Below are 27,002 nucleotides of genomic sequence, written 5' to 3'. Positions count from 1 at the left end.
GAAGGGTCTGATATACACGTTTGATGGGGATCTGATTTTGTGATTTTGGTTGATGATGATTGATGGAGAAGGCTGCGAATCGTTGTAATTGAAGAGAACATGGAGCAAGTCGCCGGGTTTCCAGAGTTGGCAGCGGTCGAAATCGAAGAGAATAGAGAGGGGTCTGATATACACGTCTGATGGGGATCTGATTTTGTGATTTTGGTGGATGATGATTGATGGAGAAGGCTGTGAATCGCTGTAATTGAAGAGAACACGAAGCAAGTCGCCGGATTTTCAGAGGCGGCGGCGGCCGAAATCGAAGAGAACAGAGAGGGCTAGGGCTCGATCTGATACATCGCTGAAATTGGGAAATGGGTTAAGTTATACTTGATAATATTCCAATTTGTGTACAATACTTGGGTTCCTAATTCTAATTGCAAGAAAACGATGTCGTTTTGTGACTAATAATTTCAAAGAAACGTGAGTTAAAACGACGTCGCTTTGATTATCGGAATTCCAGGACACGTAGATTAGTCTGATTGCCAAGTCAGCTTCAATTTTGCCGAAAAACTACATAGAGTGCAAAAGCCGATTCAAGGCTTAGTTAAGATATACTGTGACAGATTTTCTGAATTTGATGCAAAACGCGAAAATGAAAATAGTTAGAGGATTTAGCAGCATTGACCCCGATTTTTAATTTCATAGTTATTATTAACCTTCTGTTAAGTAAACTGGTTATTTAGAACTAATAACCAGTTAGAGGATTTAGCAGCATTGACCTCGATTTTTAATTTCATAGTTATTATTAACCTTCTGTTAAGTAAACTGGTTATTTAGAACTATTAACACTATTTTTATGGTGTGTGTGTTTAATTGAATTCAAACTTGCCAAAACTCCATAAGAAATAGTACAAAATAAAAGGTTGAAAGCTGAAGCAAGGAAGCACAAGTATATGAACAAATTTAACATATAAAAGCATCAATTCCATGCGTGGGGGACTATATTACAAACTTACAGTAACAAATCTCGTATACATACATGGAAACAGTAATACAACAATGGCAACTGTACAAAATATATAAAGCTTCATCTTTGCAGAAGGAGAGCGGCTCCCACAAGACCTATCCACAAAGTTAAAGAAACCCAGAAAGCACTGTTCTTCTCCAGGCCGACGGGCGGTTTCCACACCATGAAATCCCCCAAATAGTCCTTCTCGGATGGAAGCTGATTACTCGTCGAACCACTCATCCTTTCATCTTTGTCTTTGTTTTTATCAGTCCAAGTTGCGGCGTAACTGATAACAGTTGCCTCAATCAGATAACCACAATAATCTCCACAGATTTATAAATGCATTCACAGACTCATCATGTATCAGATAATCTGAGAATATTCTTACCTATCATAAGAAGAGCCTATGAGTGGGATTGTTACCATCTCCTCCTGCGTTATCTTGAGCTTAGGAGCTTGCAATATGTAGCGCAGTTCTGCAGCCTGGCGTCGAATGCTGACACTGGGATGCCTCTTTTCCAATTGCTGGTACAGGTCAATGCAGTCTTTGTGGCGGTTATTAGCCTCATAAGCCATAGCTAACCATATTTGTATCTGATGATAAAAACATGATAAGTTAGTTTATCGAATGTGGTGGAAAATCTCGAGCTGGACGCGATGTAGAGAGAGCATTACCAACCTCACCGCCAAACAAAGTAGGTCGAGGGATGATTGTGAGGGCGCCTTCAAGAAACTCGATGGCACGCCCATACATACCCCTTCCATATGCTTTCTGACCCAAATCAAACATTAACTGAGCTGCTTTTCTTCGTTCTGCTTGCTCCTTTGCTACCTTTGAGTTCATACAAATTATACGATACACTCAGTTCAAAGCTATTGTACTATAAAACTCAAAAGATTTTACTGAGGTAATGTACACTCATATTCAGCTATATGCCATCTATGAAGAGAGAAAATAAATGGACTAAGGTAGGAAAATTATACAGAGAGATGATAACTATGAGGGGGCGAACTTTTCAAGTTTTCATGATTGAGTATTTTTATCCTCATTACTACGATATCTTCAATTCCACCCTTTTAGTTATGAATCAAGCAAAACTAGTTCAAATGGTATAAATTGTCAAGGGCCTTGGGCTATCACAAATTTTTACTCCATCTTAATAAACAATGAATTAGCCTATACTATTTTTATATATAGAGGCTAATCGTTTACTTTATTATGCTACTTAACTTTTAATAATATTATTCAAAAATTCTTTAGCTTATCTAAGACCTCCTTAATAGTAATAAGCTAGTTTATTTACATGTGGCTTTTTGTAAATAACGCAGGGCTGCTCCTACCAAGTCATTGTATTTATGTAGTACATCTTTATATACTCCAATAAGTCTGGAAATCAATGTCAAGTAAAACAAAAGGGCCTCTAAATTCTTCATCCCAATAATCACCCATGGCACCCCAACTTAATACCATCTACTATCTTTTATGCCCTAATCTAATGGAACCAGTTCAAGGAGTTTCTAACAAGATGAAAATTCCCCAGTCTTGAAAGCTGAGATCAGATCAAATTCGAACAACAAAGTAAATAGTTTCAAAGCAAGAATAGGCAACTTCATCATGGCAAATAAATCATGTACCTGTTGCAGCAAGGTTTTATGAAAAATTGAAACAAAGAATCAAGGATACTTTGAAATAAACGGACCTTTTCTAGTTCCTTCTTCACTCTCATGCGCTTCTGCTCTTCAGTCTCCTCATCGGGCTCGCCATTACTATTGCCCTCGCCATACTCTTGATCAACTTTGTACTGCAATTCCTCGGCCTTTTTTTCCAACTCTCTCATTTCTTCAATCTCCTTCACTCTCTTCCTCATCTCCTTCTCCCAGTCGAAACCGCCGTCGTCTTGGAGCTCGTCCTCGAAGCCGTTGCCGTTTCCGTTCTCGTCGTCGCTCGAATTCTCGTACTCCACCTCATTCACCTTGGATTGGTTCGATTTCCGCTTGCTCACGTGCTTCTCTCTGTGATCGAACACTGATTCGAACGCGGCGTGGAAATTCGGGTTCTGATGGAGATCCTTCCTGAAGAGGTTCAATACGGCGTCGGCGGGGAGCGGCCGGGGCCGGCGATCGGGGAGCGCGGTCCGCGGCGGTGAGGTGGAGAGGTCCAGGAATGGAGAGACGTTTCCGAGCACGACGGCCATGCCAGCGGCGTGGAGAGTAGAAGGAAGTTTTGAGGTGTATATCTGTGGCGCTTCTGATGGCAGTTGGGAAAATATGGAGGAGATATTTGAGGGGCAGTGCGTGGAAAGACGGAAAAGGGCTCGCGGTTTTGAGTTGGCAGCCGCGGAATTGCATTGGGAATCGAGGGGTAATACTGTCTGTAAAAAAAAAGAGAGGCGTGGCGCGGTGGGATGCCTTGTGGAGGCGGCTCGGACACGGAGATTTATGACTGACTTACTCCAAATGGTAAAAACTTTCAACAAGTTAATTAGCAAGTAAAGATTTCGGTATTTGAATCCTACACTGCACATAGCAGTATCCCCGCCCTAAACAAATGGCGCTGAGCTATTTTTAGATCGATGAGCCTAATTTCTCCTACACGATTTAGTTTCCTCCTTTAATTACTGATTTTCTGCAGTATTACTACTAATTGATGTAATTCTCAGCGTGCACTCTGCATGTTCTGCGGAATTGCTTCTTTTATTTCTCTTCTTGACTTTTTGTCTGTACGTGGAATTGTGTGGTGTGGTGTCACCGCAAGACAACACGTCCACACAAATTCATCTTGGATCAAAATAGCTCAGTTTTGCTTCAAATCATGCCTTTTATTGAAGGACCATTCTTTTTCCACTAATAATTTCTGATTGAAATTCAATCATGGCTCTCTCTCTCTGGCTCTGCAACCCCCAACTCCTCCCTCCGTTTCCCGTCCAATACAGCAAGTTTTCAACCAAAATTATTCGTTCCCCAAATCAAAATCTCAATCGTGAAAAACCCCAACTTCAGCGCTTCGCCTCTAGTAGAAGATTCCGCCACATTTCTACTCTGAAATCAGCTTCCGTCAACGGCTACCCGATTACCAAAGAGGATGGAGTTCCTTCCACCGGCGGTGAGAAAATTGAATTGAGTGAAAAGCTGAAGAAATGGGTCAAGTTTGCGCGGGAAATCTTTCCCGGCGGAGACTGGTGGAGGCTTTCCACCGAGGAGGTTGGAGATGTTATGGCCGCGAAGCCCGTGACTGTTTTTCGGGCCCTGAAGAAAATGTGGGACTTGATTGCGGAGGATCGATGGGTTGTATTTACCGCTTTTGTTACGCTCATCATCACAGCAGTATGTGCAATCCCAGTTTATGTTTTTCTACTGTTTTTGCTAAGTAAGATTTGTGCTTTACCTGTAAACTTGTTCTTTGAACATATCGGTGGTGGGTGAATTAATGCCTTAGGCCTTGAAATTCGAGTCGAATTCGTTTGTGGTTTTGATGCTCGAATGAGTTGCTTATCCAGTATTCTTTGCTCGAATGAGCTGCTTATTCAGGTTTCCCCTTCGCTAATTTATCTAGTTGATATAAACATGCTATCATTGTTAAGGTTTTGATTTAGTTTACCCATATATGTGCCAAGTTACGCCTGTTGTGTACTCCATTACCTTCAGTGTTGCAACTAATTTGCAGAAGTTTTCTTGGTGCTGAATTCCATTGTTTGGCTCAGCTTTCAGAGATATCGATCCCACATTATCTGACTGCATCAATCTTTTCTGCACAAAGTAGCACCATTGCGCTGTTCCATCGGAATCTGCGCCTCTTAGTTATGCTGTGCATCACTGCAGCAATATGCAGGTTAAGATCTTGTACGGTCATGAGCTCTAAATTCTTGCTCACACCTTATTAGATGTCTTGTTCTTCATAGCAGTCTATTTTTTATGGAGCAACTGTATGAACTCCGCAATACGGGATAATCATACATCTTCTGTAACAAAAAAGCTACATCCTTTTCTGGACTGATGTCTGCACTACTGATCCTCTGTTTCTGGCTCATACTTGTAGTGGTGTGCGTGGTTGCATGTTCGGCATTGCTAATATGATCCTTGTGAGTTCTCTGAACTGAATTTTATCTTTCTACAACTTCTATTCCACAGGAAACTTTGTTGCATCTATTAATCCTCTAAGATAATTAGTTCCTCATTTTGTGACTGTCCTTGTTCTGATCTAGTTATATTGATTACATAGTTTAATTTATGTTGTCCAGGTCAAACGAGTGAGGGAAAGACTGTACTCAACTCTTCTTCTTCAGGTCCATAGAATCTTATATATTTATCTTTAAACAAATTCATCTTCACCGCATAAAACTTAATTTCAATGTTAACACCATCATTTGATTTTTTGGATATATCCTTTGTAGGACATATCTTTTTTTGACTCTGAAACAGTTGGTGATTTAACAAGTAGGCTTGGTTCAGATTGCCAACAAGTATCACGTGTGATAGGAAATGACCTCAACCTGATACTGCGTAATGTTCTTCAGGTTTGTTGTCTATTTTACATAGAAACACATAGTACGGTTCAGCTTTGATTTGAGGATCTCACTACTACCCTCTGTAGGGTTCAGGTGCTTTGATTTACTTATTGGTTTTGTCGTTGCCACTTGGACTATGTGTATTGGGCATCTCCATCTCCCTCTCAACTATTATGCTGATATATGGCCAGTAAGTATCATCTGCCTCCTTTTTTTATGCACATCAGATACTTTTATCCCTATAATCTTCAGGTTGGCTTATGTAAATCTTTTTGAAGTGAAGATATTGAAATATAGCTATTATTTCTCGTTGGCTAATAATATATTTGCTCAGGAAAATAAGTGTTAATCATTCAGTTGCATTCTCTTAGATGTGCAGTTGTAATATACAGAATTTATAAATAGTTGCATTCTCTACTTCCATATCAGTTACCTTGTTTTCTCTCTTGTGTAGGTACCAAAAGAAATCTGCCAAGTTAATTCAAGAGTTTACTGCTTCTGCCAATAATGTAAAACACAAATCTTTCTTTCATTGGTTCATGGCTACTTGCTAAATTTCTCATGTTATACAAATTTCTTTGGTACTATATAGGTTGCCCAAGAGACATTCTCTTTGATGAGAACTGTTCGTGTATATGGGACAGAGCAGCAAGAACTTGGAAGGTAAAATTTCTTTATTATAGATTTTCTTCATTCTTGAAGGCAGTTTTTGTGATCCTAACTGTCATAGGATGGTAATACCGTTAAATTATATTTTCTCCCCACTATTTGTTTTTGTTTGAGCCAACTTTCTCCCCATTATTTAAAATGACAGAAAACCAACTTTTGTCATCTTTCTTTACTACACACAAATTCCACATTTGCTTCCTAGCAAATTCTAGACATGGATTTACAACTTTGGGCTAGTTAATATCATGTCTTATTACTTTATTGAAAGTCCCTTCCGCTAGAAACTCAATTCAAATTTGTTGGGAGGCACATTTACTTATATATTTTAATCCTAAAGCTCTAGGAAAAGTACTTGAAGTACTTATTGTCCTTTGCAAAGTGTAAAATGGATCATTAACCTACCATATATTTGGAAGGCTAATACCTAGCCATCATGATTGGATTAGTTTTGTCTCAAGTAGCAAGTTTTCCCTTCAATGCTGATAGCCTAACATCGTATTTCCTCAACTCTGGTCCATCTTAACGTACTAGCTAATACTTCCAATTCTTTTTTATTTTTCTGAGTGGATGCTCTGTGGTGTTCTTTGTCATCAAGGCATGTTGTTTGATCCAATGAATGGATTAAATGGAACATTCTAACAGTTAAAAATTCTGTTACGCGTCTTTGAGTTCTACATCCTATTGCTGATATCTGATCATCAATGGTAGGAATAGTTGCATCAAAAAGGGACAGGAATATTCCCTAGTTTTTTAAACAATGTCATCATTTCCTATCCAATGTCAAAAATCATAATTGTAGTAAATGAGGTAAATCAAAAGGGGTTTTTAATTTTTTATGTGATTGTAAAAATGGAGGACTAATAAGTAATAAGAGTTGGCGATTTAGTTATTCTGGATTCATTCTTTTATTGTAATTTACACTTTATGTAATGTAATCATATCTGCTCTGAAATCCATAAATTCCCAAATATTTGATTCTCTTGGTGAGTAGGTACGAAATTTGGTTGGAGAAATTAGCTGGCATAAGCTTGCGACAGAGTGCTGCTTACGGGTTCTGGAACTTTGGCTTCAACACTCTATATCACTCAACTCAGGTTTAGACAATTTCACAGATAATATAAATGTAATTGCCAGCATTTTAGCTCAATTTCAATTTCAATTGTAGCCTGAACATTTCATTTTCTATATTTCACCTGAACTTTCATACATCTCTCTTAGCTTTTGTTATATGCATCTCGAGCCCCTTTCTAACCTTGGGGAAACTCTCAAAAATTCAATAACTTATATTATCTTAACTCCTTTGAACTTTCCATCTTCATTATACTAGCTCATGGGTTTCTCTCCCATAAGATATATAATATCCTTTTGTGATTATGAAGTGTAATAAGGTTTTGAGGTCGCATTTGAGTGAAAGTTGTATTTTCATCTTCATCCATCATAGAATGTGTGCATCTGATATTAGGATATTGAAGTGTAGAAAATATCATTTAATATGAACATTTCCTCGAATCATCCTAGTATGTGTCATTCTTAAATACTCCTATGTAATAATGTTGACATTAGTTTGACTGTGTCACTTTATAGGTCATAGCTGTGGTGATAGGAGGAATGTCCATTCTGAGCGGCCATATAACAGCTGAGCAGCTGACGAAGTTCATTTTATACAGTGAATGGCTGATCTATTCCACATGGTGGGTTGGGGATAATTTATCAAATTTGATGCAGTCTATTGGAGCAAGTGAAAAAGTTTTTCACCTGATAGATCTTTCACCCAGCGATCAGTTTACTGCTAAAGGCATGCACTTTTATACTTTAACCTGTCAGATGATGAGATCAATACATGTCTGTTACTTCATGAGCGTTCAACTACCATATCCTCTGCCCCCACAAATAATATATATTCCATTTAGTTTTAGAATTTATTTTGGTTTTAGGCATTGCTTGGTCTGAATTGGCACTACACACTGTGTAGAAGTGTATTAAGAATGCAGAAATTTATATTTCTCAACATCTAGTAGTAAGAATGAGGATCTAGATATTTCTTAATGAGTGAATAGTGAGCAGAAGCATAGAGTGCCTAGTTTCTTAATTCATGGCGATTAAAGCCTTAATCAAGAGATCACACATTAATTACATCAATATATTTTAATTGCCCCAGACATTATAAAATCAATGTTCAGCCTTTGGTTGGCTTTCTGCTAATATAATGCATTATACCTGTGATGTCTCAAAAACAGAAAAAGCAAAGTTCTTGGAGGGATTTGTGCTTCTCTTTGAAGTTGTTGGCGAGATTCTCATTTTCCACCCTGTTTGAAAATATGAATGATAGTGTCTCCTGCTGCTAACTTTAGTCTTTAAGATAAAGAAAGGTTTCATCCGTGAGAATTCCTTTAGAGGGCTCACGAACTACACATTCTCCATTGTTTCTGTGTCAGATGTCATAGGTCCATTGCATTTACTTGGATTTTCGCTCTAATATATACAGGCTTAAGGTTACAGAAGTTGATAGGACGAGTTGAGTTTGTGGATGTGTCCTTCCACTATCCTTCCAGGCCTTCGGTAAGCTTGCCATCTTTGACCTTATATTGTTAATATAAATTCAAAGTTTGAAACTATGATATAGAATGCTTTGTAATAGCACGTCTTATTTGCATCAAACTCTCTACATGCTAATATCTTGTTATTCTTTTTCCTTGTTTTTGTTTTTTGAACAGTTGTCCGTACTGCAACTCTTCAACTTGACAGCTCATCCTGGGGAAGTAGTAGCCATTGTAAGTTCATCTGTTGTTGTTTCATTTGTGTTTAAGGTGTGTGATGTACAATAACGTTCTGGATGTACTTCTTCTCATTTTAGCATGTTTAGTTTATTTCAGTTTGTATCAAGTGGAATCGCAACGGCATTACCAAACAGTTATTTGGATTATTTTCTCAATCAACATCTGTCTTTTGAATTTATTAATATAGTGAATTGGAGGCATGAATGCTGTGTAATGCTTCAAAATTTTCAGGTTGGCCTGAGTGGTAGTGGGAAGAGCACCATAGTGAACCTTTTGCTCCGTCTATATGAACCGACAAACGGGGAGGTAAAGCATTTTAGTCTCAACCATATACTACTATTTTTTATGCTATGTACGTCTCTCTCACGTTCTTATTTCCAACTTCAGATACTGATTGATGGACACCCGATGAAATCACTGAATGTTAGGTGGTTAAGAGAAAGGGTCGGATACGTGGGACAGGTACAGCACCTTGTTTTCTACTAAAAATTAAATGCAAGGAGAACTATTTATTTATATTTTTATTTTTGATATATAGGAGCCCCGACTCTTCCGCATGGATGTAAGTTCAAATATAAAGTATGGATGTCCTCGAGCTGTTACTCAGCAGGATGTAGAACTGGCTGCAAAGCAGGCTTTCGCTCACGATTTTATATTAGCCCTGCCTAATGGCTACCAAACCATAGTTGATGATGATTTGCTCAGCGGAGGACAGAAGCAGCGTATTGCTATTGCTAGGGCCATCCTTAGGGACCCTAGCATTCTGATCCTCGATGAAGCCACGAGTGCTCTAGATGCAGAGAGTGAACACAATGTTAAGGTAGACAAAGTTATACATATATATGCTATAATCCACAAGCTTGCTTGCTTATTTTGGCATTCTCAACAGGGTGTTCTTCGCGCTGCAAAAAGCGAGCTACAAACCAAGAGGACGGTGTTTGTGATCGCACACAGGTGAGTTTGCACATCTAGCCCGTGAAATTCGTGCAATTTCAGTATCCTGATGGCCGTATTTTGCAGGCTGTCGACAATCCAAAGTGCAGACAGGATAATTGTAATGGATAGTGGTAAAATTGTTGAGGTACGGCATTTTACACTATTTGAGACCGACACTTGTTTCCAGCTAGTCTGAGTATTGCTATTCTTGGAATATTTAGATGGGCGACCACACAGAACTCCTAATGAAAGATGGTTTGTACGCACGGTTAATAAGAAGACAGGCGGACGCAGTTGCCTGAGCTTGCCTTACTTGTAGAGCAGATATATATACCCTTGTGTATCATACAGACGGGGCAGAGTAGGACGACGACGACCATATCTGCCATCGCCTCTGGCTGACTGAAGAGGAAGCATTGACCATATCTGGTACCTAACTGAAGAGGAAACCTTTTCCAAATTGATGGACGCCTCAGACCTTTGCTTTCGTGGCTGCATACTCAATTGTTTGAGGTATAAATAATGGGTTTGAGATACAAGGAAAGTTAGCGTATTCATATTTGGCCTCTCTTTCCATCAGAGGAGGTTGATTGGTTGAGCATTTCAAGTCTTGCTGCCTATTGTTTGAAAAAAGAATAGACAATATTGAAAACATCGTGTTTCATGGATAATTAAAGAGATTGTATTACTAAATTGCCCCGAATTTAGGAAAGAAAATGAATGGGAAAACAAATTCAACATGAATACTGAAAATCAGAGACAAAGTCGTCCTTCTCAATTTAAATGCCAAAATTCTGATAACGACTACAAACTACCAGTTGTGTATTTTATATGAACAAATGAATTATATATCTAATTCTACACATATATAGATACAATGTCATGTAATTTTGTGTATTAATTGATGTAATAAATTCATAATTAAAGTATGCTAAGTAGTGTGTAGTATATTACAAGTAGTTAATAGTTAAGGTGCGTTTACTTTGATGAAAAAGAAGAGAAATAATATATTTTCACTAATTTTTCATCATAGTAAAAATTTCTTGGGATAGGGTGGAATATTTTTTCGGATAGCTTATTTTCACTCATTTTCTCTTTAATGTTGGATAATATTATCATAAGGTAGGGGTGTAAAAATATTTTTCAATATTTTCTTGTCTTTTCATCTCTAATTGACATATGATAAAAAAGAGAAAAAGATAATATTTTCTCCATTCTTATCCAATGAAAATTTATTAAAACAAAACTACGAGGTATCAGCATAATATCATATTTAAAAAAAATCAAATCTAATTAAAACACATGAAAAGATGATGTACATATGTCCATAAATAAGTTGAAAGGACATGGTCCCATCCCTAATTTTCACACCTCCAAGTCCAACCGAAAAAATGCATTGCTATAAAAAATGACTATTTCTTCAAAAGAAAATAAAAATAGATAGATAAATAAATAACTTTGACTAAAAAAAGGGGTATTGCTAAGAAAATAATACTAATTCCTCCCTTTGTACAAAATTCCCCTCAAATGTCCAATTCCCAGAAAAGGGAAGAAACACAGTGCAAGAATCATCAATCCACTTAATAAGATAAAACCCTTAAACCCAAATCGTCAAAAATTTCGACATGGAGTACCAGCAGCCCCACGGCTACATGAGGCATCCGCCACCGCCCCCGCCTCCGTCCGCGGCGGATCCCTTTCAAAGACCACCACTCCCTCCGCCCCCGTCCAATCATCCGTGGCCCTACTCCGCTACGCAATTTCACTACCAACACCAAACTCAACACTCCCCTTCCCCCCCTCCGCCGCAGTGGCCGCCCCACTCGTCTGACCATGCTCAGTACCCTCAGCTTCCTCCCCCGCCTTATCAGGCGCATCAGCCTCCGCATTACCATGCCCACCCTCACTACCCGCCTCCGCCGCCGCTTCCGCCTAGACCGCCTCACGGCCCTCAGGCCTATCCTCAGGTATCTTTATCGCATTCGATTTACTTATGAAAAACGATTTGACGATTTATTTTTTGCCAATAAAAAGGTCTGGCCTGTTGTCTCTGGCTTTGTTTAATGATTGAGCTAGGTTTTACACTGTTTTTTAAGTCCATGAATTGGCTTTGAGGATACTGTGGAAGCAGTCTTGCTTTAGCCTTTATGTGTTTTCCATATGATTTTGCTACAATTGAACGGGGATCATGTTGAGATGAGGGCAAAATGTCATTGTAATTTTATTTTGTTCACCTCCGTCTACTTGTCAATAGTTTCTACTTCCATTTTCTTAAGAAATTTGGTTCTGTCGGTATAGTGGCTGAATGCAATTTTTTTTAAAGCATATGGAAAGAGCCTTGTAAACATCAGCTATGAAATTCCAATGAGCTTAGAGAATTGATCATTGGTTGAGGTCATGTATTTTAATCTTACAACTGATGCTATGCTAATTAACCGACTATTTTTCTGACTTGTAAAGAAAATAAATGAGAACACCCATGAACTTGGTTGCTTCTTCAATGTAAAAAATGCCGAGATAATGGTGATATCAGTATTTGAATAATCCACTTGGAGGTCATTGTAATGTAAATTTTTCGATCAACTGCAAGGATATTTAATGCAATTATGTTGGGTTAACTTCATACGAACAAACAGAGCAGTATCTCAGTTGCATAGTAATATTTTGTATTGATGCGTTTAGATAGCTGCCGTAACATTTAATTGGGCATTTCCAATTTCTTTAAATAATTATAGAGTGATTTAAATATAAATTGCCACTGACATTCTTTCATTTACAAATTACAATAGGTGATTTTCTGCTCATCTATTTCATTGGCATACTTACTTATATGATTGGTCTTGACTCAAGACTCTCGAGGAACATTCTCGAGCCATGTAATTATGATTTTTAATATGATGTGGTTATTATTGTAGGAATGGGGGAGTGGCAGTTGGAGTCATCATCAAAGCTGGCAATACCCAAGTTAGTCCATTCTAAGATATATCTGTGTTCTTTTGGGTCTTGCAAGAAACTTTCTTAAAAAAAAATTGAATCGTTGTGGGGTTCTGTATGATGTATTACTTGTGTCCATATGACCAAACAATGAAGTTCAAACTCAATCACGCCCAATAATACACATCATTACATGGTTCATTTTCCAATTCCAAAATATGGCCAAATTGGAGTACAATTCTAGGCACTTATGTTGTGTATTCAACGATTTTTCAATCAGCTAATGTCTACCACTCACTTTTGAATCTACTATTCTGCAAAACTCATGCTCAAGCTTTTAGATCTTAGACGTAATCCAATTCTTAAGTTGGGGAAGATAACTATTTTATTACATAATTTCTTTTCCTTTCACCTTTTATCCTGCTTGGAGTTCTGGTCAGCAGAAATGTTTGATTAGCATCTTTCTTTGCGAGTCTGCTAAATTAAATTGGGTCTAAAGCTGCAGCAAATAACAACGAAGAAGATTGGGCGGCTAGAGCTAAGGCATGGGCTGCTGCTAAATCTGCCTCCGACAATCAACACACTCCATCACATTTTGTACCAGCTGGAAGAATAGAAGATCAAAATCATTTCCATGAGCAATATCCTCAATCCATGGATCCTCAATTTCTTGATGGTCATGCGCCAGTAGCTCCAGCATCAAACTATCATCAATTCCCAGCTGCCATGGGTTCATCAAACAGGACAGGTGTAGGTCAGTTACAGGATTCCCAATACATGAGCTCTGGGCAATCATCTTATGGTGCAGATGTGCATGCACCATTTGCTGCTAGAGATGGAGGCATAGCTGGAGATTCAATTCCACCATTCCCGCCACAAGAGAAATCATCTATAAGTCCATTAGTCCATCAGCAGGAGGTACCTTCTAGTTATTCTTCTGTTGCAGGTAAAAACTTAATTAGTTTATCAATACTGCTATGAATCTATGCTTAAGTCATTGATTCTCCTTGCTTTCTGCATTTTGAACAAGCGTGTGAAGTATAACATTGCATTTTCAAATCTTAGACATGCATGAGATATAGGAAAGAAACAAAGTACTACTCCTAGACGGTAATTATAGCCATTCATTAGAGTCCTTACCATAGTCTGGATGGAAAGAAGTTTTAGGTCTACTTGGATGCTTAAGTGAAGACATGTCATTGTTAGTAGTATTATCCATTATCAAGTGGATAAAACACTAGGATGGTAATGAAACTATCATGGGTAATGGCTTTATAAATCTCAAATGGATTGGACGCTTTGTTGCTCTAATATAAAAATTTGTATCTCCCCTAAGGAGCTGTTAAGCATGTTAACTGTGGTCAAGTTTGTTCTTGAAGGTGCAAGGTCTATTATTAAGAAAACCTTCCTGACTTGTGTTCTTTATTGCAGGTAATGTAGAGGCTGGGGATCGATATGAAAAGCTCAATAACTCTTCATCTACTCCGGTTGCCTCTTTTCCACCGCATCATTTTCATCATATGCAGTCTACAATTGGCAGATGGGTGGAGGAACCTCATCATGTACTTAGTAGCCAGCCAGCTGAGTCTGCAACTGACATGAGCGATCAACCACTGAATTTTGCACCACATTTCAATCGTGATCCTGAGACACATGCCCAACCCAACTATGCTCACTCTTCTAGCATCTCTGTTAGAGGTGGTGATCCTACTGTGGCTATGTCTTCAAACTATGCATGGCCTCCCCCTACTGCACCTGGGGCTGCTTATCCTCCACCACCTCCAACAATGCCATTAGGGTCACAGGTTTTGAATACAGAGTTTGCATATTCTTGTAATTTCATATCCTCGCTACACTTATTAATGTCATTTGGCTTCATTCAGGTTGATCATCCAATAGCTATGCCTTCTCCAGTTTCTGGACATACTGCTCCAATATTTCCTTCACGGCCTGGTTTCCAGCCTACTGTTCCAATGGTAGGTGGTGCTTTTGGTGTTGGTGCAGGAGTAACACCTCATCCGGCAACATTTTCAGGAGATGCTTTTGGTTCAGCTGACCGTCCTAAAAAGGTAGTAACACTATATTGGTTCAACTGACTGTAGATTAGATAGTGATAACAAAATGCAGAATAAATAACGAAATAATTTTTTTCCTTCCTGATTAACATGTTGTCACTTGTCGGCCTTGAGTTTAACAACTAGTCCAGTCACATAAAGAAATTTGTTTTGGATGTTAGGCATCCGTACCTAATTGGCTTAGGGAAGAAATCATTAAGAACAAGGCTGTTATCACAAGTTCAAGTTCTGCTCCGAATTTTCCTAAGGAGGATTCACAATCCATGGAGGACGATGATGACGATAAGCCTTCCAGGAAGGGAGATCAATCAGATAGCAAAAGCAACGATTCATCAACAGAAGATGAAAATGAGGTAAAATCCCCCCCCCCCCCCCCCCCCCCCCCTGCGTGTGAGGAATTTTGTCAGAGTATGTCTCTCACTGAGCATATATTCCATTCTATCTATGGTCTACCTCTTCTTTCAATTTTACAATTCACTATACACTCATGTCTATTTATGTATGTAAGATTTGTCCTAAACTCTTTGCTATGTCTGAGTCATTTACCCTTTTTTATAGCTTGAGTATCAATATATTACTCCCTCCGTCCCATTATTGTTGGCCTGTTTTCCTTATTGGGGTGTCCCATTAACATTGGTCTGTTTCTATTTTTGGTAATGATTTTACACTACAACCTTATTCTCCTAATACCCCATGCCTAAAAGAAATAGGCCAACAATAATGGGACGGAGGGAGTATTATTTATTGTACTTGATATCCTATAGCAATAATTCTCAGATAGATTCTGAATACTTCTTGCTCTTTGTAGGATGAAGTTGAAGTTGCTAGAACTGCAGCTATTAACCAGGAGATAAAGCGTCTTCTGACTGAAGTTCTTCTAAAGGTTGAAGATGATCAATTACTAATAAAATTCACTTTTGGCTTGCAAACATGTTTTGACCATAGGGTATATGGCAGGTTACTGATGATCTGTTTGATGAAATAGCTACCAAAGTTCTGAAAGAAGATGATCTCTCAGTTGAAGGTGGCTGACCACAAGTGGACTGTCTTTCCATATTAAAATAATCCCATATGCTATATTTGTTACAATATTTCCGATTGATTAGGATGGTTTTAGAAGAATATATCGGTGTCTTTGCATATTTTCTATTTGCATGCTAACATTTCTGTCTTTTTCGTTTGTGTAGTTAATCGAGATAGTGACTTGTCAAACCACCACATATTACCTTCTGCTCCGTCAGTTTCAACACCCAAGGCCTCTGCCAAGGTTCTGATCCCAACCAAGGCCAAGGGAAGCGATAATGAGGATGCTAGTGAAAAATCTACTTCTGGGTCCGCTGGAGATATACTGGGGCTGGCTAATTATGCCTCAGATGAGGAAGATGAGATACAGAATCCAGGCAAACCAAATTCAAAGGAAGGCTCTGTGCAACAGCACATGCCTTCAAGCAAGCTTTTGGACGCTAATCCTGTCATTGAGAACGGTTGTTCCCTGGAACAAAGAAATGTTCCAGTGAAATTGGATGCTAGTAGCATTGACAGAAAAAGTCCGGCTAGTGTTTCTAATTTCCTGTCAAATTATAATATGGCTGCTAAAGAGTTTGCATCAGCTGATGCTCAGCATTCCTCTAAGAGATTGTCTGGCATTGTAGAAAATGAGTACCAACATGGTATTGATGAAATACCAGATGGAAATTTTGAAGCCCAAAGGTGGATGAATAATGATTCCCGGATCCAAAATACCCAGAATGGATCTGAGAAAACTGATGAGCTTGAAAACAAAAAGAGCTCAATGAAGAAAGAGCACAAGGATTCAGAAAGTTCTAAGGGTAGACAGGAAAAGAAGGGAGAAGAAGAGCATAGAAGACACGAAGAAAGGCGTGCAAGAACTGATAGGAATGACTATCATGATAATTTCAAAGATAAAGCGAAGGAGAAAGGTAAGACCGATGAAAAAGCAAAGAACAATGAATCAAGGATGCGACCCTCTCCTTCCGATGACAAGGAAGGGACAACTGAGACATACAAAGATAAAAGAAATAGTAAAAAAGATAATGATGAGAGAAGGAAAGAGAGAACAGGGGATGAGAGGAAAGAACGTTCCAGACATAAAAGTGGTGCTGAATCCAGTAGACATAAACGGCGTCGGTCATCTTCGGTCAGTGCTAGGGATAGAGGGACCAAGGATAACTCGGTGGTTAGTCGTGCAAATGAGTCTAGTGATGAGTCGTCAGATGATTCTAAAAGGTGTTTTTTCTGGGAGAATTATTATTATCTTGTTAACAAATTTCCACTTACTTTCTTATGATATATATAATATAAATTGGTGGCCAGGAAATCACATCACTCGAGAAGACATAAATCTCCATTGCCCTCCAGGACAAGAAAAAGGTACTTCTACCCAAAAGTTTGCTCCGTCCACTCTTCTTATACATTATACCATTTACTTGTACTTCCTGATTTTTATGTTGGGACATATTTTCATCATTTCAGAATGTGCTTTAATTTTGTTGTTATTACCACATATTCTCAGCATGTGACTTGATTTAATTTCTGATTAACTGTAAACATCTCTTGATGCTTGAGTTCTAATCTCTAGCTTAAAAAGAGATTTTGGATATGTGAAGGCATGAAGCTTTGTTCTATCTTGAGAAACAGCTCCTCCTACAAACGGACAGAATGCGGTTGCACTGTTAACTGGCATTTGCAATCATATCTTTTGTAACCCCTAACAGTACTATTATGCCGACAGTTCAATTCTTTAAAGTCTGGATGCATGCAACTCTGAAAGAAATTAGACGAGTAAATATTATGTCCTATTCTCACTGTCTTAGTATGTAATGTTTCCTTTTAGACAAGTTTCGCGGTCACCTCATAGCAAGCATTCTAAGCGCAGGCATTCTCCCTACTCTTCTCTTGAGAGTACCAGGTACCATCCTAGTCCATTTTAGTTGTATTCTGTAAATATTTATGAGACTTGTCCATCCAGCATCTCAGCAGTCTGCAACTCAGGTGAAAAATGTTGTTGGCAGCAGTGACATTTACTCTTGCATTAATATGAACATAATGATATCCAATTTCAGGGGGAAAAGATCGCCATCACTGTCGCCTTCAAGATCCAGATCTCGATCGCCTGTGCACCGTCGACGATAGTAGGATTGAAACTGGGTGAAGCCAACTTATCTCCATGCCAAGCCATATATCCTGCTACCGTGGATGATGATATGAAGTGACGCATAAGAACGACGTGGAGAAGCAAACATATCATCAGCTTGGGACCTTTGATTGGGTGGAATTAGTATTTTGCAAGAGTCACGATACGTCCTCAGGGGTTGCTACTGGCTAGGTGGAGATGATGAGCTGATGCTGTAAAGCTACCATTCGGCATTTTCTGGACATAATTGCATATTTCTAATGGTGTTATGGTACGATTACCTGTTGTCTAGTATCAAGCCCATCTACCTATAATTGGGTTACATGGTAGTCTTGATTTTGTTGGTTGATGTTCATCAGCTCGACTACACAGCTTCCAAGTTCATGTTCATGATTTTGATGCAGGTTCTACTTTCTTCAGCTGTAGTCCTAAAATGTAATCAAATTTCCTATGTATTCTTCACTTTGTACGTAGAAGAATTTCACTAGTTCTTATTGATTAATCGGCATGTTCAATTGCACCACACTTTTTAGGCAAATACTTACGACTTGGTATTCTCTAAATTTCTCTACAATTTCGCTTCCTTGTGTTTTCACTTGGAGTGTGTTTATTTTGATGAAAAAAAATTTGTATCATTTTCTTATGTTTACTATGATAAAAAAAATTCTATTTGGACATATGGTGGAATATTTTTTTGGGGAAGCTTTTTTTCATTTATTTTTTCTTCAATGTTGGATAATATTATCTTTGGGTAGTGAATTGAAAATATATTTTAATATTTTCTCATCTTTTCATCTCAAATAATAGTATGATAAAAATAAAATTAAAAAATAGTACTCTCTCCGTCCTAATCCAATAGTCCTCTTTCTTTTGGGTACAAAGATTAAGAAATTTGCTTTTTGAGTGCAAAAGCGTGTAAAAGTATGTGAGATCACATTATTTGTAGTATAAAATCATTACCAAAAATAGAAAAAGGACTATTGGAGTGAGACGTCCCGAAAAAAAAAAAAAAAAATAGGACTATTAGAGTGAGATGGATTTTTTTTTATACTTTCTTATCTAATTTATTCTAATGAAAATTTTACAATCAAAGTAAAGGTGCGTTTAGTTGGGAGTATTTTAGTTGGAAGTGTTTGCTCAATTAGCCAATACTTCTTACCATCACATTCTGCACTAATCTTTAACTGCATTTGTGCTACTAATTTTGAGTTTATTGTCACCATTCTAAACAAAAAGAGATCCTGCAGCAGGGTTTCGGCATAATTATGGGTCTAGCTTTCAAACTGCAAATTCGTTAATGTTATTAAATACTTTCTCTGTCCATAAAAATTGTAGCGTTATTTTTAAATTATCTTTTATATTTTAATACTCATTTACATTCAATATTTATAAAAATTCAACCATTTAACGCATTGATTTCAATGGATTTCTTTCCCCATTTAATTTTATTGGGTTTCTTTCTCTTTTTTATGAATATCTTTCAATTATTTATAAAACTCTTACCCCCAAAGCATATACTCTCTCCGTTCCGTAAGAGTGTATTATATAAGCGATGGTGCGGGTGTTAAGAAAAAAGTTGATAGATAAAGTGTTGAATGGAAATAAACAGTTGTGGTTGAATTGGTTGTGGGATTATGTAGAAATGAGTGATTGTGTTTAAAAGAACAAAGTTGGATCATGTCCCAAAATGGAAGTGGTACACTCTTATGGAACGGACGAAATGAAAATGCGACACTCTTATGGGACGAAGGGAGTATTATTATAACTTTTGTGAACGTAAGGAGAATATAACATTAAAGTATGACGAAATTTTTTGCCAGTTTCTTAAATCTTGGAAAGGAAGTGAATACAACAATCAAAATACTCTTCTGATGTAGGCTAAAATAATTGAGCTGATTCAAATATGCGACTTTGTAATTGTGGGTGGAAAATTGTTGGTCCAAATGGGTAAATTCCATGCTAGGTCACCCCTAATGAGGATCACCCTTCTGATCTTGACACGTGTCCCTGAATTCGATGCTCAACCCAGCTCATGGAGTCAGCGAAACCCGGTTCTGTTTCCCCCAAAACCCGGCTACAGGCGGGTTTTTAATTGTATAGGTTAGGACACGTGTTTTTGTGCCATTTATTATTGAAATGAAGCTTACTGAACAATCTTGGTGATCGGACAAATCAGAAATTCTCCTTTTCCGGCTTGCTTTGTAAGATTTGTCGCATCGACCCGAAGTTTCACGTTTCATCTGGTGAATTTTTACAAGATCCGTCATCGGTTTATATTGTTCCAACATTTCATTGTGTTGAATGGTAAAAATCTAGACTGAGTCAACAACTATTATAAATTCTTCGATTTTTTTTATTTATCATTTACTCTGCATCTGTGAATGTTGATGCTAGCGAAAGGGGAAAAATCAAACTTTTCGATCGTGGAGGCCCGGGATCGAAGCAAATTTGGGAGGTTAAGCATGCAGCTGCAAATTTCGTGAGGAAGGCAATAGCATTTCTTACTGTGGCAGAGATTGGTTGTATTGAGGTTTGGTTTTTCTACTTGATGCAGCTGCAAGATTTGAGCCTAAGCATTTGATCTTCTTCCACTGACGGTTATTGTCTCTCTCGTTCTCAAAACATCCTATGCACAATAAGGGTGGTTTTGAGAAGGATTCGCTTATCTTTTAATTTGTTTGGTTTGTTGTGTTAAACTTTGTCACCTGATTTACTTGATTTCCCTGTTCGTTTGCAGTCTAAAATACATAAACGTTTCTATGGTGAAAGTTGTGAAGTATGTAACAAATCTGATAACTTGTGTTCTAAATTATATTGATATATTACCATTTATTTATAAACATTTTCCTGTTTATAAATTATGTATGTTTTTTTGCCCAGTAGATAATATTTATTAAATTATGTATGATTTTTTGCCCATGTAGTGAAGTAATTAGCCTCATCTTCGTAGATGAACCGTTTAAATATTGGTGTTCTCATACGTAAGAAATGTCTTGTCTTATGTAGAAGGTTTATCTTTAAATTATATCCCGAATTTTGATCCCATGTTTTTTTTTTATCTCGAATTTAAGAATATTACAAGTATAATGGACTTTTGAAATTATTTAAGATAGTTTTTAATGGTTTTTTCATTATTAAGAAAAGCAAGTCAGGTTGCTTGTTCATTGTTAGAACACGTTGAATATAGTTTATGATCTTTGAAAAATTTATTGAAGCTGAAAACTTAGAGATGGTTTGATGTCTTGTTTTTTGTTGTTTAATGAAAAAGTGGTCCACAATGTTCTGTAAAGGTTTAATACTTGTAGTTAAATTGAAGACATTTAGTTGTGTATATTTTTTCGTCACATCTCGTTTGTTTGAGTTGTCACCTTTGGTATCTGAACTTGTTCCGGGAGCATCTATCCACTGAATTCTTTGCTCATGTACGAAGTTCTTGGTTTTGACTTTTGTTGCATTATGTGAACATGTTATGGGAGCATCTATCCCCTAATTTTTTGTAGTGAAAATACTATTGATTTCATTTATTTCCTATCTTAATAAAATTTTATGCCTTGTTTTAGGTTCCAATTATTGTGTTACCCAAGGAATATTAGATGATGGATCATGTTGGTATTCCTTCAACCTTGCATCCCGCTTCACCTATTCCTATTCATAATTCAAAGAGTTTGCTGACAAAAAGACGTCTGACATATGAGGAAGTTGATGCTGTTAAAAAAGGCAGTGAAATACAGAAGACGCCAAAGAATAATTCAGAACTGCTTTTGGAAGAGAAACAAGTGTTACGTTTGGATCCCCGCCGTTCCCCTCGTTTGGTTGAACAAGGCAAGAAAATAGAAGAAAAGAAAGCGAAAGATGAGGATGATTATGCAGCAAATGAAGCATCTAGCACTGCCCTTTGTAAAAATTGTTTAAAAATTCTGAATTACGCAACGGCAGAGGAAAATGCAAAGAGTAATACCAATGTGAGTGTTATTACATGTTTTTAAACCCAAAAATGTTCATTGTGTTATACTTACCTTTTTTGGTGGTCCGACAGGCCAAACTGATCTTCTTGATCAGTTTGTTGAAGGAGAAAGTTGAGAAGTTAGATAAGAAAATAGAGAAGCTCTTTGTTAAAGTTGAGACTCGTAATACGACTCTACATGAGGAGGTGATAGAGTGCCTTCGGTCTTACTTTCAGAAGAAGGCAAGCGCAGACCCCATAAAATCTGGTGCAGAGAGAGGCAGTAAAGTTGATGAAGTTGTAGTTGGCAAAAATAATGGAGAGTTTGGTGATGATGGTGGTGAATTTGCTCGATTTGCGAATATAGAAGAACTTATTAATATGTGTAGAAAAGTTGAGGCATAGAAGGGTTTTAATAATGTCTTATGTGGCAAGGAATGGGTGTTTGAAATCGAGTGGCTGTGAAGAACTCTATTCATCATCACCCTATGTAGCCGGAGGTACGTACTCCGTTAATTTGGAGCCTCATTTGAAGTCTGAATTGTAGGTATGTTTGAGTTTTGGCAGCTGTAGGTATCCCTTGTTTTGCAGCATATGTATATTGCAAACTGGAACATGAATTATGATTATTATGGTAAGACTTAAAGCAACATATTATTAGAGATGAAACTATATTGATTAACATTATTACTCATATCTTTTATTTGTACATTTGAATTTCCCCTTACAATCTTGCTTTGTAACTAGGAATATATTCTTATTGTCTTGGGTTGATTTGTCTTCAATTTAGAAGAATGATTGGTCCATATATGAAAGTTCTTTATGCTCTATGTGAAAAATGAAAGAAATTCCCTAGTTTTGTCGAATTTGACCAACTGAGTTTTTTTAACCCTAATATATTCACCAGCAGTGAATATATTAGTAATCCTATTTACAATTCATTTCCCACTGGAATATTTATAAATGTGGCTGCATTGCGAGGATTGTAGTCATATTTGTCTATTACTCTTAGAATAATAAGTGTATATCATAATTAGATTCGAAAGATATAGTATTTTGGCGTTTTGTATCTATAATCATTTATCATTGAAGATTGAATATGTGTAGGCGCTCATGGTTTGCATGGCATGGCATTTTATGTTTGTTGTACTAATGGGTCACGGATGTCTTGGTGATACCCTAGTTTGTAACTTAAGTTACATCAAGGCAAAAAAACAATAGAGGTAGCTTTTTCCTCTCCACTTATATAAATTTTGGCCCCCTTAAAATTTAGATTCCAGCTGGCTCTCCCTTGCATTATTGGATATTATGCACCATATAAAGCCTCCGTTGTCGTGCATCTCTAAATAGAAAGCATTATTTTAACTTGTAAGATAAATTAGCTACCGACAAATGTGGTACGACAACTGTTGGACGGCAAGGATGGATTCCATTCCACGCTCCTGACGTATGTCAATTTCAGAAAGTTGGATTGCATAGGACAAAAATATACCGAGGCCACATTTGTTCCGATGTTTTTAAGTCACTGAACAATGATTTCGAAGTTTACTTCTTATTCTCTTTCTATATTGCGAAGCTTATGGCATTGAGGGACTGATTCCGATGATTTTTTTTGCTCATTGAAGATGAGGGCGTGAGCTGGAATCCCGTGCGAAACACCATCACAATTAGCTCCGTGAAGATGGAGGCCTACGTTGAAGTATGGTGAAACAAATTCCCAGCAATTTTTTGTCTTCTTTTGTTTAGCTTGAACAAGTTAATAAAAATCTTTCGTTGTAGGGAGATCCGTGGGTGCTTACAGGAACCACGGTGACCCAATGTTCTTCCTGATGTGTGGAATCTTTTATGAAGAGGATTGAGGAACCTTTTTTTAGTAACTAGATTATTTGAACCTCTATGTTTAGGTTTGTTATTATCTGATGTGTTATCCACATCATGGCTATGTTTATAGCTTATTAACGTGCATGTTTAGTTTTGTTATGTCTTATATTACGTTGAGGATTGATGAACCTTAGTCATTATTGCCTGCCATTTTATTTTAAATCATTTTGTTTTTCATTAAGAAGCATAACTATACATTAACACATTATCTGCTGCTTTTTACCTAAATATCGCATTTAATTGCCAAAACAGTCAGATCATTATACATAATACAAAAAGAAGTTTGGAAATGAAGCTTCCTAAATTAGTCCCGAAGTTCGATGTTGCAAACAAAAGCATTTGATAGTTGATTTAGTAAGAAAACTGGATATTCATCATCACCCCAGATATCTACCCTAGAAGATCTTGCCTGCAGTGATCGAATAGTTGTGCGCAATAAGAACGTCGAAATTCTTCGCCGTGATCCTCGTGGAGTACTGACATTGGGGTGTTGGTTATCAAGCACTCAAAGTACTTCAAGGCCATGATTCCGCTGTTGGTTGTGTTTCCTTGTTGAGGCGGGTGGTTCTCAATTTTCAATTCCCAGACTTGATGCAAGCTTTTCTTCTTGAATCTTCGCTCCCACAATTTGCACTCCTGACACATCCATGCTAGATTGATCAACACTCGGGCAAATGGTTTGCGGACAAGAAGTGGATCCCTTGAAGATGAAAGTGAATCATAGATGATTACGCATTGCTCGTCAATGTTGATCTCGTAGCACACCCAATGTTCCTTTTGTAGCTGTGCTAGTCCCACAACCTTCTCCGCCTCCCACCAAGGAGTTGCAAGCTGATAAGGTGCCCTCCCTTCAATGTAAGGTTTCAGTTGACTGCGCAATACATCTTCCGTCACGGCACAAAGGGCGTTCTGTGAACACACACCCATCAAACAATATAAGCTCTATACATTATGTTTGACATGATATATAAATATTTAGCTGTAGTTAAAAAGATGCTAATTAGTGTGAAATTAACCCAGCCAATCTGCTCCACCACGGTCCACTTTGTGAGAAAGGCTGTAGGGTTCCTCTTAAATGCCGCGATATTTAGATGCACCAAACAATCGATATGCTGCAAAACATGTTCCTTGGAAAGTTACATCGTCATTCAAGTTTAAATTGGAAGTTTATGTGGGGAGTAGCAGGAACAGCTTACATCACTACTAAGCCATCCACGGGCTTTCCACAATTCTTCAAACCAACTTGCATAACGGTCTCCAACATACGGCATACCCTTCAATGGCTTCGACCTCGACAAAATAACACAAGAGTAATTTCATGAAATTACTTTAGAAACACACATCGTTATAATTGTGGCTACTTACTGTGGTGTTTTGGCGGCATTTGTGTACCAGGCCTCAAAGGCTGAAATTGTTTGAGGCCATGCTACGCGTAGCGGATAAGGACCCTCGCTAACTCCATACTGTAGTTATTGCCGACGGCTTACTCTGCTGGACTCTGTAGTCTCGAACCGTGCAATATCCTGGTTCGTTAATAACTCAAACTCTACAACATGATTTGCCACTACATTACTTGAATCCAATATTGCGGAAACGGTTGTTGGAGGCTTCTTTTGAGCTTTTCTTTTGCACTCTTGGGTTTGTGCTGATGTGCAAGTTCCTTTCTCCCTATCTTGGGGCTCAGGCACGGAGCTTTCGAAATCGTCCGGCTGTACAGCATCTTTATCCACCATCGTCTGATTCCCGTAAATATCCCGATCTGCAAATTGCAGATCTATAGAAGGATCCTCTACTACATAGGTCTGCCCGGCCTCATGACTCCCTTTTTCGCTGTGGTGGGGTGTTGTCTTGGTTTTTTTGTTCTCATCAATAGAAACTACTCTCGCAAGTAATTCGCGAGATATCTTTATAAGCTATTAAGAAAGGAAACAAATAATTTAGTTAATGCATGGTTAATTGCAATTTGTAACAAGTTTCGCAAATTTTATACCTCGTCAAATTGGCTTGTTGTGGGCAATCTGTCCCCCTTTTTTGTTTGAAACACATTAGCTTGTTGGGAGGCATTTCCATGCTCCTCATTAAGTGGACCCTCATTTGGAGTTGGAACATTGGCTGTAGTCGCAGCAGCAACCTACACAAACAAAATCATATTAATACACTATAAAATAAATGAGTTAATGCATGGTTAATTTCAATTTGTAACAAGTTTCTCAAATTTTATACCTCCTGAAATTGCCTTGTTGTGTCCAATCTGTCTCCCATTTTTGGTGGAAACACATTAGCTTGTTGGGAGGCATTTCCATGCTCTTCATTAAGTGGACCCTCATTTGGAGTTGGAATATTGGCTGTAGTCGCAGCTGCAACCTACACAAACAAAATCATATTTACAGGCTATAAAATAAATTTTCACCCTTGAAACCCTGTAATAGTGGTATACCTTTTTCCTTTTTGTATTCTTGACCCTGGATGAACTCTGCACCATTTCGTTTCTCCTTTTCAAAGCGCGCTTACGTTCTTTTTTTATAATGGGGGCCTTCTTCTTTGTTTCAATGTCGATAAGGCCACGTTTGCTAAACAGTTCCCTATCAGTGATGTCAACGATTGAATGTGCAGCTCTTGTGGATCTTTTAGAAAGTCTACTAACGTTTCCGGCTGTTTTCCCTTTTGGTGGCTCTGTTTCCTCAATTGCTTCTAAAAGTTGGATCATCGCAGTTGAATTAGTTTATTCTACCAATGTGAATTTCAATTCACATTGGTAGATTGTTTCTCAAGAATATTCGTCATCTGCAACAATATTTTATTGCAAAAAACAATATGGAAATATACGAATGTGTTGTTCAATTAACTGTACTCCCAGATACACAAATACAATAACCATATGTGCGTGCTATATACACTACGAACCCTATAGTATTCAAATATCCATAACAAAGCAAATACAAACACGATGGTGAACATTACCCGTTTAACCTTTACAAAGCGCTGAGAAAATTATTTTGATAATTAAATGCGGCAAATAGACTAAATATCAAATATAAACAGGCAGCCGGACAAATGGAGAAAATGTGCCGCGGAATGCAAGTAAATTTACCCGCTAAAAAATTACCTAATTGCTCCAATTGCTGCTTGTTTGCGAG

General features: G+C 37.8%; 5 protein-coding genes across 13 annotated transcripts; 3 read left to right on the top strand and 2 right to left on the bottom strand.

Moving 5' to 3' along the window:
* Positions 1-932: 932 nt before the first annotated feature.
* Positions 933-3,473, bottom strand: LOC130993583 (uncharacterized). The gene is made up of 4 exons (XM_057918519.1): positions 2,692-3,473; positions 1,671-1,823; positions 1,380-1,585; positions 933-1,277 (listed from the first exon to the last, which is right to left on the bottom strand). Exons 1-4 carry the CDS (start codon positions 3,184-3,186, stop codon positions 1,070-1,072), a joined length of 1,062 nt encoding a protein of 353 aa, XP_057774502.1. The 5' UTR covers positions 3,187-3,473; the 3' UTR covers positions 933-1,069.
* A 48-nt stretch (positions 3,474-3,521) lies between these two features.
* Positions 3,522-10,571, top strand: LOC130993582 (ABC transporter B family member 26, chloroplastic). 4 transcript variants are annotated; one of them, XM_057918515.1, is made up of 18 exons: positions 3,522-4,315; positions 4,693-4,820; positions 5,028-5,070; positions 5,230-5,274; positions 5,383-5,505; positions 5,583-5,686; positions 5,951-6,005; positions 6,089-6,159; positions 7,157-7,259; positions 7,750-7,960; positions 8,651-8,724; positions 8,880-8,936; positions 9,174-9,248; positions 9,330-9,404; positions 9,481-9,762; positions 9,832-9,896; positions 9,963-10,023; positions 10,100-10,571. In XM_057918515.1, the coding sequence occupies exons 1-18, from the start codon at positions 3,863-3,865 to the stop codon at positions 10,178-10,180; spliced, it is 2,106 nt and encodes a 701-aa protein (XP_057774498.1). In that variant the 5' UTR covers positions 3,522-3,862; the 3' UTR covers positions 10,181-10,571. The 4 variants fall into 4 exon arrangements, with proteins under 4 accessions (XP_057774498.1, XP_057774497.1, XP_057774501.1 ...); XM_057918514.1 differs by having other exon boundaries at positions 9,174-9,404; XM_057918518.1 differs by lacking the exon at positions 3,522-4,315 and having other exon boundaries at positions 4,697-4,831.
* A 772-nt stretch (positions 10,572-11,343) lies between these two features.
* LOC130993580 (uncharacterized) lies at positions 11,344-18,543 on the top strand. 5 transcript variants are annotated; one of them, XM_057918512.1, is made up of 12 exons: positions 11,344-11,845; positions 12,794-12,842; positions 13,318-13,758; positions 14,244-14,617; positions 14,696-14,881; positions 15,049-15,240; positions 15,696-15,770; positions 15,845-15,911; positions 16,075-17,134; positions 17,222-17,278; positions 17,742-17,816; positions 17,971-18,543. In XM_057918512.1, exons 1-12 carry the CDS (start codon positions 11,504-11,506, stop codon positions 18,038-18,040), a joined length of 2,988 nt encoding a protein of 995 aa, XP_057774495.1. In that variant the 5' UTR covers positions 11,344-11,503; the 3' UTR covers positions 18,041-18,543. The 5 variants fall into 5 exon arrangements, with proteins under 5 accessions (XP_057774495.1, XP_057774494.1, XP_057774496.1 ...); XM_057918511.1 differs by having other exon boundaries at positions 13,312-13,758; XM_057918513.1 differs by lacking the exon at positions 17,742-17,816 and having other exon boundaries at positions 13,312-13,758.
* Positions 18,544-19,993: 1,450 nt separating this feature from the next.
* On the top strand, positions 19,994-23,926 carry LOC130993579 (uncharacterized). 2 transcript variants are annotated; one of them, XM_057918507.1, is made up of 5 exons: positions 19,994-20,345; positions 20,436-20,571; positions 21,602-22,003; positions 22,078-22,484; positions 23,610-23,926. In XM_057918507.1, exons 3-4 carry the CDS (start codon positions 21,635-21,637, stop codon positions 22,387-22,389), a joined length of 681 nt encoding a protein of 226 aa, XP_057774490.1. In that variant the 5' UTR covers positions 19,994-20,345; positions 20,436-20,571; positions 21,602-21,634; the 3' UTR covers positions 22,390-22,484; positions 23,610-23,926. The 2 variants fall into 2 exon arrangements, with proteins under 2 accessions (XP_057774490.1, XP_057774491.1); XM_057918508.1 differs by having other exon boundaries at positions 19,994-20,571.
* Positions 23,927-24,179: 253 nt separating this feature from the next.
* Positions 24,180-26,572, bottom strand: LOC130993988 (uncharacterized). Its single transcript, XM_057919027.1, has 6 exons — positions 26,303-26,572; positions 26,089-26,229; positions 25,856-25,996; positions 25,062-25,778; positions 24,882-24,977; positions 24,180-24,774 (listed from the first exon to the last, which is right to left on the bottom strand). The coding sequence occupies exons 1-4, from the start codon at positions 26,570-26,572 to the stop codon at positions 25,335-25,337; spliced, it is 996 nt and encodes a 331-aa protein (XP_057775010.1). The 3' UTR covers positions 24,180-24,774; positions 24,882-24,977; positions 25,062-25,334.
* Positions 26,573-27,002: the final 430 nt, after the last annotated feature.

This window comes from Salvia miltiorrhiza, chromosome 7 (genome assembly GCF_028751815.1).
Source record: "Salvia miltiorrhiza cultivar Shanhuang (shh) chromosome 7, IMPLAD_Smil_shh, whole genome shotgun sequence".
Taxonomy (NCBI): domain Eukaryota; kingdom Viridiplantae; phylum Streptophyta; class Magnoliopsida; order Lamiales; family Lamiaceae; genus Salvia; species Salvia miltiorrhiza.
This window is presented reverse-complemented; position numbering and strand designations above follow the sequence as displayed.

What these genes read in the sequence shown, in the direction of transcription:
- LOC130993988 (XM_057919027.1), bottom strand. Translation starts at nt 26,572, where the DNA reads ATGATCCAACTTTTAGAAGCAATTGAGGAAACAGAGCCACCAAAAGGG. An exon ending in AGAATACAAAAAGGAAAAAG is followed by an intron (nt 26,230 to 26,302) that starts GTATACCACTAT and finishes TTGTTTGTGTAG; the next exon opens with GTTGCAGCTGCGACTACAGC. An exon ending in CAACAAGGCAATTTCAGGAG is followed by an intron (nt 25,997 to 26,088) that starts GTATAAAATTTG and finishes TTGTTTGTGTAG; the next exon opens with GTTGCTGCTGCGACTACAGC.
- LOC130993580 (XM_057918509.1), top strand. Translation starts at nt 11,504, where the DNA reads ATGGAGTACCAGCAGCCCCACGGCTACATGAGGCATCCGCCACCGCCC. An exon ending in CAATGCCATTAGGGTCACAG is followed by an intron (nt 14,618 to 14,695) that starts GTTTTGAATACA and finishes GGCTTCATTCAG; the next exon opens with GTTGATCATCCAATAGCTAT. An exon ending in CAACAGAAGATGAAAATGAG is followed by an intron (nt 15,241 to 15,695) that starts GTAAAATCCCCC and finishes TGCTCTTTGTAG; the next exon opens with GATGAAGTTGAAGTTGCTAG.
- LOC130993579 (XM_057918507.1), top strand. Translation starts at nt 21,635, where the DNA reads ATGATGGATCATGTTGGTATTCCTTCAACCTTGCATCCCGCTTCACCT. An exon ending in ATGCAAAGAGTAATACCAAT is followed by an intron (nt 22,004 to 22,077) that starts GTGAGTGTTATT and finishes GTGGTCCGACAG; the next exon opens with GCCAAACTGATCTTCTTGAT.
- LOC130993583 (XM_057918519.1), bottom strand. Translation starts at nt 3,186, where the DNA reads ATGGCCGTCGTGCTCGGAAACGTCTCTCCATTCCTGGACCTCTCCACC. An exon ending in TGAAGAAGGAACTAGAAAAG is followed by an intron (nt 1,824 to 2,691) that starts GTCCGTTTATTT and finishes ATGAACTCAAAG; the next exon opens with GTAGCAAAGGAGCAAGCAGA. An exon ending in CTACTTTGTTTGGCGGTGAG is followed by an intron (nt 1,586 to 1,670) that starts GTTGGTAATGCT and finishes TTTTATCATCAG; the next exon opens with ATACAAATATGGTTAGCTAT.
- LOC130993582 (XM_057918514.1), top strand. Translation starts at nt 3,863, where the DNA reads ATGGCTCTCTCTCTCTGGCTCTGCAACCCCCAACTCCTCCCTCCGTTT. An exon ending in GAGCAGCAAGAACTTGGAAG is followed by an intron (nt 6,160 to 7,156) that starts GTAAAATTTCTT and finishes CTTGGTGAGTAG; the next exon opens with GTACGAAATTTGGTTGGAGA. An exon ending in GGGTCGGATACGTGGGACAG is followed by an intron (nt 9,405 to 9,480) that starts GTACAGCACCTT and finishes TTTGATATATAG; the next exon opens with GAGCCCCGACTCTTCCGCAT.